At 40.6% G+C, this 12243-nt stretch overlaps 1 protein-coding gene across 1 annotated transcript in view; it reads left to right on the top strand.

Moving 5' to 3' along the window:
* The window catches only part of EPHX2 (epoxide hydrolase 2), a 173735-nt gene that overhangs the window by 24715 nt on the left and 136777 nt on the right, over nucleotides 1-12243 (top strand). Inside the window, exon 5 of the mRNA XM_089653870.1 lies at nucleotides 3830-3952. Coding sequence (XP_089509996.1) covers nucleotides 3830-3952 — 123 coding nt within the window. The remainder of the gene's footprint in view (nucleotides 1-3829; nucleotides 3953-12243) is intronic.

Raw genomic sequence — 12243 nt, 5'->3', positions numbered from 1 at the left:
TGTATTATACATGGAGATCATATCCCCCCTTATGTATTATACATGGTGATCATATCCCCCCTTATGTATTATACATGGAGATCATATCCCCCCTTATGTATTATACATGGAGATCATATCCCCCCTTATGTATTATACATGATGATCATATCCCCCCTTATGTATTATACATGATGATCATATCCCCCCTTATGTATTATACATGGAGATCATATCCCCCTTATGTATTATACATGGTGATCATATCCCCCTTATGTATTATACATGGAGGTCATATCCCCCCTTCTTTATTATACATGGAGATCATATCCCCCCTTATGTATTATACATGTTGATCATATCCCCCCATATGTATTATACATGGAGATCATATCCCCCCTTATGTATTATACATGGAGATCATATCCCCCTTATGTATTATACATGGTGATCATATCCCCCCTTATGTATTATACATGGAGATCATATCCCCCCTTATGTATTATACATGGAGATCATATCCCCCCTTATGTATTATACATGGAGATCATATCCCCCTTATGTATTATACATGGAGATCATATCCCCCCTTATGTATTATACATGGAGATCATATCCCCCCTTATGTATTATACATGGTGATCATATCCCCCCTTATGTATTATACATGGAGATCATATCCCCCTTATGTATTATACATGGAGATCATATCCCCCCCTTTATGTATTATACATGGTGATCATATCCCCCCTTATGTATTATACATGGAGATCATATCCCCCCCTTATGTATTATACATGGAGATCATATCCCCCCTTATGTATTATACATGGAGATCATATCCCCCTTTATGTATTATACATGGTGATCATATCCCCCTTATGTATTATACATGGTGATCATATCCCCCCTTATGTATTATACATGGAGATCATATCCCCCCTTATGTATCATACATGGAGGTCATATCCCCCCTTAATCTCTTCTCAAGAGAGAATAAATTCAGTTCCTCTAATCTTTCCTCATAGCTGAGCTCCTCCATGCCTCGTATCAGTTTGGTTGCCCTTCTCTGCCCTTCCCCTTGGGGTACCAGTTCCCCAATGTTCTTTTTGTGAATTAGTGCCCAAAACTGAACTGCATATTCCAGATGAGGTCTTACTAATGATTTGTACCGGGGAAATGATATCTCTCTCTCTGGAGTCTATACCTCTTTTAATACAAGAGAGGATTCTGCTCTCTTTAGAAACCGCAGCTTGTCATTGCTGCCATTAGTAAGCTTGTGATCTACCAGAACTCCCAGATCCTTCTCCACCATTAATCCCCCCAGATCCTTCCCCACCATTGACCCCCCAGTTGTACCCCCCTAGTATGTATGATGCATGCATATTCTTAGCCCCCAAGTGCAGAACCTTACATTTATCAACATTAAACCTCATTTCCCACATAGTTGCCCAATTACACAGAGCATTGAGGTCGGCTTGTAAATTGGAGACATCCTGTAAGGACGTTATTCCATGGCACAGCTTGGTGTCATCTGCAAAGACTGAAATGGGATTTATAATCCCAGACCCTATATTGTTTATAATCATATTAAAAAGTAAATTCTATTAGTAAATGAGATAAAGCTTCACTTTGCAACGAATACCCAATTACATGTAAGGAAAATAAAAAACTGCATTTTTGCTTGCACATGAGTAGATTATTGAAATCAGCAGAGCGTCCTCTCAGATCTAGAGCAACTGCACCTGCAGTGCATAGTAAATTTGCCTTTAGTAAATCAACCCCATTGCATCAATGTATTATTTCATTGTATTCATTATTTCATTCACATGTAGGTCAACTGTCATCTCTCACCTGCCTATGACATCAGTTAACCACTTCCCGTTTGGCCCATGTACATAAACAACTGGACGGGGGCAGTGCAGGACCGGGTGGCCATTTATAAACGGCCTCCGCATTCACTGCCTGTGAGTACTCCCTGGGAGCTCACGGCACCACAATATGGTGCCCCCTGTGTCAGGAGGACACAATGGAGCACTGATTGCAGTACGGGACCTCTGTGTGAGGTCCCGATTCATGTGATCACTTATTGGCCAATCAGTGATCACATGACAAGAAGTAAACAAGATGTCACTTCTGACATCATTGCTTACTACGTGTGAAATCTGTGAATGATCACAGAGATCACATGGTACAGGGCTATTCACAACAGCCTTGTACCATGTGCCAAGCTGTGGACCAATCACAGCTCTCGTAGTATTTTTCAATGGCTGCAAGGATGCAGGCAGGAAGAAGGAGAAATGATTGCTTTTACAGCCTTTATTGGTGTAAAAGCAATCAGTGTAAAAAAAAAAAAATCTTCATCACCCTACACAAGTAGTACAGTGTCACCATGGTAAATCCTGGGGCAAGCACATGATTGGTTGTCAGGATGTCTGGGGGAACAACAACCGTGCTGCTGGAGAAACCTTTTCTGGAGACAGGGGATGGGGGTGTGGATGTTGGGAAGAAATGGAGACTGTTGGCTGACCTGAAGACCTGTGAGAGGCCACTAACCCTAGCTTCAAGCCTGGGGCCATAGTTAGTTAGACCATTGAGTCTAGTGTTTTCTTGCTTAACCTCCTTAGCGGTATTCCCGAGTGTAGCTCGGGGTAAAATTTCAGTACCAAGAGCGGTAACCCCGAGCTACACTCGGGCTTACCATGCGGCGTTCTCCGGGGGTCCCTGCAGCACCCACCTTGTCCTTCGCTCCCACGATGTGTCCCCTGCAGCGTCCCCGGCCATCTCCTCCGGCCGATGCCGGCATCCGGCTTCCGTGTTCCGGTCCCTGTGACGTCGGGACGTACGGGCGCCGGAATCCGGCGGGAAATTTGAAATTTTTAAAATATTTCATTTTTGCTGTCCTTGCTGTTTCAATGCATTTCACATATATTTTGTCCCGAGTGCATTGTCCTGTGCCCTGCCTGCATTTTGACTGTTCTTTCTGCCTGGAAACTTAGAAAAGTCCATGGCGTCCAAAAAGCGTCCCTTTACGTCAAAAGCGGTTTTAGAACTGCGATAGTAAATCAGAACCACTTGCAGAATTGAGTGATAATGATTTGTGGGGAAATTCCTCATCAGACACTGAAAACGATTTTGTGACTTTGCTCAGCGATGTGCGAATTTGCCTCTGTATTTCAAATTTCAGTGTTTTTGGTTTGATTATATTATTGAATTAAATTTATTATTATTATATTATTATTTTTTATGATTATTTATTAAATTATAATTTATGATTTCGTGTTTCAAGTTTTATCATATCCGGAATGTTTACTAGACTCTTGTTCGGACAGATTTCAGTGAGTTATTCCTAAAAATTACAGCCTACAATAAAAAACTACATATTTCCATGCAAAAAAATGGTACCGCTTTCAGCACCAAAAATCTGAAAGAATCATACCGCCGAGAAGGTTAAAGCAAAAGCTCCTCCTTTGCCTCTCTTCTTTAGTGCCGCCATCTTGGATCAGACGCATTCACATATGCACTGTGAGTCTTTGGCAGGTCCCTCTGCATATGCCAGATCCCACATTCTCCACGTTGTCTGTGTGTGCGCATGCGCTACATCTCAAAACTGTCTCCTGGGATGGCTACATTACACATCCATGAGGTAGTTTGCGAGATGTCGCAAGGTGTCTGAGTCTGGAGGTGTGTCTATGCATAGGTGAGGAATTTTTCATCAAATCTGGCCCAGGCAGTAAATTAAAAATAAATAATATAGCTTTTGCCAGGTCTGTTTTTTCTAGGGATATTTCTTCTCCCTCCTTGTCCCGGTGAGCACTCTCACATTGAACAGTCGTATTATTTCTTTCAGACCATCTTCCTCGATGACATCGGTGCTAACCTGAAGCCGGCCCAGGAACTGGGCATCTCCACAGTGCTGGTAAGAGACACGGAGAAAGCCTTGAAGGAGCTGGAGGAGTTATCAGGAGTCCAGGTAATTATCATGGTGGAGCTGCAGTACCCAATTTCCCTATGCTATAAAATCTTGGTGCCCAACCTGCAGCCCTTGGTATATGTGGGCCCCTTGGACCTCAGCAGTCTGTAGAAGGAACATTGATTAGGATAATAGCATAGATCTCTACTAGCCTCACGTAACATCTTCCTAGTTCCGTATCGTCTTCTGCAGCCACCCTCAGCCAAAAATATCCTGTTCACACTGTCTGACCCTCATTTCCTCTATTAGGTCTGCAGTTTCTGACAGTCCTCCAAGCATTACAAATGTAGCTAAAAGTAGTGCAGCGCAAAAAATGATAAATTAAATCTTATAGGAAAATGCACATAACTAATAAGTGCGTTGTAATCATAACATACTCATAAACACATGGAAATATAGTCCTTTAGTAAAAACGCACATGCACCTATAATGCGTTTTAAAACATAAAATGTCAATAGAATCTCAGTAAAATCTTCTAGATAATCATCAGAATAATCGCCAGGTGACTGTGTTAAATCCCAGTATGTACGTAAATTCTCAGGTCGGTGTGCTAATAAATATATAAAATGCGCACTCACCTGAAGTTCATAAATATAGCGCGTTGTATCATATACTGTTGGAACGGTCAGGGAATCCCTTCTTAGGGTGATCGGGGATGCAGCCTGGGAGTGGGTGGCCTTCCTTAGGTTATAGGATAATGGCAAGCCAGGATAAATGGATCAACCTCGTCTAGAATCAAAGCAGATGTATGTGTCAGGTAGGATGTCGCTTCATCCTACCTGACACATCCATTATCCTATAACCTAAGGAAGGCCACCCACTCCCAGGCTGCATCCCGGACCACCCTAAGAAGGGATCCCTGACCGTTCCAACAGTATATGATACAACGAGCTATATTTATGCGCTTCTGGTGAGTGCGCATTTTATATATTTATTAGCATACCCACCTGAGGATTTACGTACATACTGGGATTTAACACAGTCACCTGGCAATTATTCTGATGATTATCTGGAAGATTTTACTGAGATTCTATCGACATTTTATGTTTTAAAATGCATTATAGGTGCATGTGCATTTTTACTGAAGGACTATATTTCCATGTGTTTATGAGTATGTTATGATTTCAACGCACATATTATTTATGTGTGTTTTCCTATAAGATTTCATTTATCATTTTTAGCACTGCACTACTTTTACAGATTTCATTGAAGGCTTATGGTTCACCTTTTAGTGGTTTCAGCTGCTTTTACATTCTAGCGCTCACTTCAATATTTTATTTATTACAAATGTAGCGCCCTCTATTGCTTGATAGGATTTTTTTTGTGAGGTAGAGGTTTGTTAGAAGCCTTGGATGAGTCAGCCTGGGAGTGAGGTAGTGGGTTCACCTCGGGACAGGCTGGAAGGCTCTACATGTCAGGACTTCTGAAACCTTCCCACCCTACCAGAAGCTTCTGGCACTTTCTGGAAGAGGGGCGGTGGAGGGAAGGAGGCCCAGATTTGCATGTTTAGGGGAACTTGGCCAATCCCCAGACAGGAGGCCGGGCAAGGTAGCCAAAGGCAACCCTTAAATATGGCAGAGCCTGTGCAGTAAGGAAGTCGGGTGAAAGATGGACTGAAGGAAGGTGCTGGAGAGTGGAGCCGGGGAGGGGGCCCCGGGGAGGGGAGCCTACCTACAGCCTGGTTTCTGGATAGAAGACTCTCCATTGTGCTAATCCTGTCGGCAGGGAAGGAGGCAGCCCAGCGTGAGGCCTGAAAGCAGCTGCAACCCACCAAGTTAACAGGACAGGACAGTGTGAGTACTTCTACACCCCCTGGACCAGATAAAAGGAGAGGACAGTCGTGTGCAAGACCCAACTAGCTCTCAACTACTTAAGTGGCAGATCTTGGAATCCCTTGCCCAGGGATACCATCAGTACAGCCGGGTAAAGGAGGAAGGATTTATATGGGGTCTGAAGAGGTACATCAAGGGGACTTCAGTGCTCCTTAAAGAGACAGTGCTATTTTTCTGATCCACATTTTTGTATAGTGTACAAGAGGTTTGTCCTCAAGTTTGCAGTTCCTTGGACATCCCATATGCCCTTAGACCAGGGGCTAACTGACAACTCATGGGGCCCCCAGGCAATAGGGGATCATGGGGCCCCTGTGTCCTTGCCCAAACTCAAAAAAGCCTATGAAAAAGGTACCAGGGGCATCTCATAGGGTCCACTACTGACCCCGGGCCCTTGGGCAGTCCCCTAGTTTCCAAATGGTCAGTCCGCCCCTGCCCTAGACCCCATCCAAGTTGTTAACCCCTCAATAAAAGCAACAAAACGAAACAGCTCAAGGACTGTTTTACTGACTGTGTGTGCAAAATGCGTGTTGCCTGGCCCTGCAGAGCTTAGGGGGGACCCAATCAAACTCAACGTCTCCTGCAGGGATGTCACGGGCTGCTTTAGCTGATAAGTTGACAACCACTGTTAGAAAGGAAAGTCCTCACATTGGCCAGCCAGGTCTTTTATTTTAACCTGTATTATAAAAGAAAATGGCAGTTGGGAGCCTATTAGTTGGTATAGCCTGTGCAGACAGTTTTGGCTTCTGTATATTCAGATTTAAACCCATCTATTTAACCATTTGCCGCCTGCCCTATGGCCGAATGGCAGCCGGCAAATGTCATGAGCATTCCGGGTGGACGCCATATGGCGTCCCCCCGCACATGCGCAGATTGCGCTCCTGCAGAGCGGACACGGCCGATGACAGATCTGAGTATCGGCCCCCGTTGCCGGTACCATGTGACCTGCTGTGACCAATCACAGCAGGTCACTTGACAGTTGTATACAATGGATGGCTTCATTCATGCCATCCATTATATACTAGTGTCTAGCTGTGAATGGTCACAGCGATCACATGCACAGGTCATGTGATTAGCTGTGGCCAAATCACAGCTAAGCACAAAAAAAAAAAAAAAAAAAAAACCTGAATGAATCGATGTCATTCAGGTAAATGCTTGCTTATAGCAAAGTAATTCTTTGCTATAAGCAAATTGTGTAAAAAAAAAAATACTGATCACTTCCCCAAAGTAGTACAATGTTACTATGGTAACATTGTACTACTTTGGTCATAGTGAAATATGAAAAAAAATCTTAAAAAAAAGAAAAAAAATTTAATAAAAAATAATAAAGCAAATAAAAAAAAAATATTTTTTTTTCATACTGTCACTAGTCAGTGTCCCTGTTCACCGCCATACCAGTTATATGATGACATTGTACTGCACTGGTGACAATATGTAAAAAAAAAATAGTGAAACTAATTTTTTAAATTTTTTCATTTTCTGCAAAATTATGACAAAAAAAATACAACTTCAAAAAACTCGCCATGCCTCTTATGAAGTACCAGCAAACACAAATGCTCCTGCGCTTGGGGATGGACTCGATGCAGGCTACAACCACATTGAGAATGTCCTGGAACATGCACACCTTGCTGCCCTCAAATGGACCGGGGAAATCCAAATATACTGTCTCTCCTCTTATGAAGTACGTCGGACTGTCTACTCTGCAAAAAGGGGTCATTTGGGGATATCTGTACTGTTCTGACATTCTTGGACCTCAAGAAATTAGATTGTCCGTCAGTACTTCAGGATTGATCAATATTCAGCTCTATAACTTTCCTACAAACTAAATAATACATCCTAATTTGGGTTATTTTCACCAAAGACATGTAGCAGAATACATCTCGGCCTAAATTTATGAAGAACAATTATTTATTTGTAAACTTTTATAACAGAAACAAAGAAAAACGTGTGGTTTTTTTTCAAAATTGTTGGTCTTTTTTTGTTAATTTAGCAAAAAATAAAACCCCCAGCGGTGATTAAATACCACCAAAAGAAAGCTCTAGTTGTGTGAAGAAAATGATAAGATTTTAGTTTGGGTACAATGTTGTATGACCGCGCAATTGTCATTCAAAGTGTGAGAGCGCTGAAACCTGAAAACTGGCCTGGGCAGGAAGGGGGAAAATTGCCCGGTATTGAATTGGTTAAATGCGGCCAATAGCCTCATACCGAAACCATTGCCACACCTTACAGGACTGGAGGCGAGAGGTGGACAGGGTCATGGAGGCAGAGAGATGGGTCTACATTGTTAAAAATAACCTGCAGAAATTTCATGACATCTGGCCTGGCTGGATGTACAATTCTTTGGAACTAGATAGCCCAGACCGCACTGACCCCTGACCGCTGTACCATTTGTTGGCTTCCACCAGTGACATTTGATGACAACATCCTATTGCAGCTACTTGATGATACATACCCAGAACGGTACTTCGTTTCGCACCACCTGACTATACATAGACTTTTGGTCTTTTCATTATTTTTCATACTAGCTCCATGATCTTACATTTCTACAGAGCAATTTCAACCCCATGATCAGAGTTTTTTTTTTTCTTCTTCTCCCATTATGGTTACTGCCATACCCTATATTTTTCTGTGTATCTGTGTCCAGAACTCTACTGTATGCTGTGTTATCAGGCATCAATCATCTTTTACTCTGTTATACATATTGCATGATGTTGTAACTCAACTGCCCTACTGGTGCTTACCGGTTTTGTGCGGAGACACCGTTCCTGCATGACTGTTGGGTCCCCGGTAATTTGTATGCCTCTTCCGGTTGTTCATAGCTATGGATTGCTGGTGAATTGGCGATAGAATTGATGGACACAAATGTTCTGTGTTTCTTTCTTGTACTGTTTTCTTTTTTCATTCTATTGCATTGAAAATTCTTACTTCAATAAAAAAGAGATTATACAAAAAAAAAAACAAAAAAAAACAGTTTACCCACTTCAATACCGGGGCACTTATACCCCCCTTCCTGTCCATGCCAATTTTCAGCTTTCAGCGCTATTGCACTTTGAGTGACAATTGCGCAGTCATGCAACACTGTCCACATATGGTTTTCACACAAATAGAAGCTTTCTTTTGGTGGTATTTAACCAATTCAATACCGGGCAATTTTACACCTTCCTGCCCAGGCCATTTTTCAGGTTTCAGCGCTCTCACACTTTGAATGACAATTGCGCGGTCATACAACATTGTACCCAAACTAAAATTTTATCATTTTCTTCACACAACTAGAGCTTTCTTTTGGTGGTATTTAATCACCGCTGGGGTTTTTATTTTTTGCTAAATTAACAAAAAAAAAGCCAAAAATTTTGAAAAAAAACCCACATTTTTCTTTGTTTCTGTTATAAAAGTTTACAAATAAATAATTGTTCTTCATAAATTTAGGCCGAGATGTATTCTGCTACATGTCTTTGGTGAAAATAACCCAAATAAGGATGTATTATTTAGTTTGTAGGAAAGTTATAGAGTTCACAAACTATGGTATAGATCTGAGTATTGATCAATCCTGAAGTACTGACAGCCAATCTAATTTCTTGAGGTCCAAGAATGTCAGAACAGTACAGATATCCCCCAAATGTCAGGACAGTACAGATATCCCCCAAATGACCCCTTTTTGCAGAGTAGACAGTCCGACGTACTTCATAAGAGGAATGGCGAGATTTTTGAAGTTGTATTTTTTTGTCATAATTTTTCGGAAAATGAAAAAATGTAAAAAATTATTTTCACAATTTTTTTTTTTACATACTGTCACCAGTGCAGTACAGCGTCATCATATAACTGGCATGGCGGTGATCAGGGACACTGACTGGTGACAGTATGAAAAAAAATATATATATATATTATTTTTATTTTTTTATTATATTTAATTTTTTATTACATTTTTTTTATTTTTTTTAAGATTTTTTTTTCATATTTTACTATGACCAAAGTAGTACAATGTTACCATAGTAACATTGTACTACTTTGGGGAAGTGATCAGTATATATATATATTTTTTTTTTACACAATTTGCTTATAGCAAAGAATTACTTTGCTATAAGCAAGCATTTAGCTGAATGAAATCGATTCATTCAGCTTTTTTTTTTTTTTTTTTTTGTGCTTAGCTGTGATTTGGTCACAGCTAATCACATGACATGTGCATGTGATTAGCTGTGACCATTCACAGCTAAGCACTAGTATACAATGGATGGCATCATGAATGAAGCCATCCATTGTATACAACTGTCATGTGACCTGCTGTGATTGGTCACAGCAGGTCACATGGTACCGGCAACGGGAGCCGGTACTCGGATCTGTAATCGGCCGTGTCCGAGGTGCACGGCCGGTGACAGATCGCACTGCTGCGCCGCTCTGCATTAGCGCAAACGGCGCATGTGCGGGAGCACGCCAAATGGCGTGCACCCGGAATGAAGAGACACTTCTGAAGCCGCCAAACGGCCATTGGCCGGGCGGCTAATGGTTAATCACCACTGGGTTTTTTATTTTTTTGCTAAATAAAACAACAAACACCTGAAACTTTTGAAAAAAAAACGCAACTTTCTTCGTTTCTGTTATAAAATTTTGCAAATAAAGAACATTTCTTCATAAATTTAGGTCAAAATGTATTCTGCTACATTTCTTTGGTGAAAATAATAATAATTTAATTTATATTTTTTTTTTCAAATGTTTCTATTATTTTTTTATTTTTTATTACATTTTTATTACATTTTTTCTTTATTTTACTATTTTATTTTTCAGCACACTGTGACCAAAGCAATACAATGTTACCATAGTAACATTGAACTACTCTGGGCAAGTGATCAGGATTTTTTTTTAACACGTTATGATTGCTGATACCAATGTATTTCATTGATATTTGCAATCATTGTTACTGAATGAAACTGATTCATTCAGTCTTTTGTTGTGATTAGCTGTGATTGGGCAAAGGTGATCACATGATACAGATGGGCTGTGATTGGCCCTGTCTGTATCATGTGATGGCCTTGACCAATCACAGCTAACAACATAATTGTATACAATGGATGGCATGATAGGAAGCCATCCATTGTATACAATTGACATGTGATCTGCTGTGATTGGTCACAGCGGTCACATGACACTGGCAACAGACCGGTGTAGTGATATGTCATCGGCATGTTGATCATATCCCCCTTATGTATTATACATGGTGATCATATCCCCCCTTATGTATTCTACATGATGATCATATCCCCCCTTATGTATTATACATGGAGATCATATCCCCTCTTATGTATTATACATGGTGATCATATCCCCCTTATGTATTATACATGGAGATCATATCCCCCCTTATGTATTATACATGTTGATCATATCCCCCCTTATGTATTATACATGGCGATCATATCCCCCCTTATGTATTATACATGGCGATCATATCCCCCCTAATGTATTATACATGGAGATCATATCCCCCCTTATGTATTATACATGGAGATCATATCCCCCTTATGTATTATACATGGAGATCATATCCCCCCTTATGTATTATACATGGAGATCATATCCCCTTATGTATTATACATGGAGATCATATCCCCTTATGTATTATACATGGAGATCATATCCCCTTATGTATTATACATGGAGATCATATCCCCCCCTTATGTATTATACATGGTGATCATATCCCCCCTTATGTATTATGCATGGAGATCATATCCCCCTTATGTATTATACATGGTGATCATATCCCCCTTATGTATTATACATGGAGATCATATCTCCCTTATGTATTATACATGGAGATCATATCCCCCCTTATGTATTATACATGGAGATCATATCCCCCCTTATGTATTATGCATGGTGATCATATCCCCCCTTATGTATTATACATGGAGATCATATCCCCCCTTATGTATTATACATGGAGATCATATCCCCCCTTATATATTATACATGGAGATCATATCCCCCCTTATGTATTATGCATGGTGATCATATCCCCCCTTATGTATTATGCATGGAGATCATATCCCCCCTTATGTATTATGCATGGAGATCATATCCCTCCTTATGTATTATACATGGAGATCATATCCCCCTTATGTATTATACATGGTGATCATATCCCCCTTATGTATTATACATGGAGATCATATCCCCCTTATGTATTATACATGGTGATCATATCCCCCCTTATGTATTATGCATGGAGATCATATCCCTCCTTATGTATTATACATGGAGATCATATCCCCCTTATGTATTATACATGGTGATCATATCCCCCTTATGTATTATACATGGAAATCATATCCCCCCTTATGTATTATACATGGAGATCATATCCCCCCTTATGTATTATACATGGAGATCATATCCCCCCTTATGTATTATACATGGAGATCATATCCCCCCTTATGTATTATACATGGAGATCATACCCCCCTTATG

Source organism: Staurois parvus, unplaced genomic scaffold (assembly GCF_062004578.1).
Source record: "Staurois parvus isolate SC_StPar_1 unplaced genomic scaffold, SC_StPar_1.0 ptg000723l, whole genome shotgun sequence".
In the NCBI taxonomy this organism is placed as follows: domain Eukaryota; kingdom Metazoa; phylum Chordata; class Amphibia; order Anura; family Ranidae; genus Staurois; species Staurois parvus.
The sequence above is the reverse complement of the archived record's forward strand: the minus strand, read 5'-3'. Positions and strand labels throughout refer to the sequence as shown.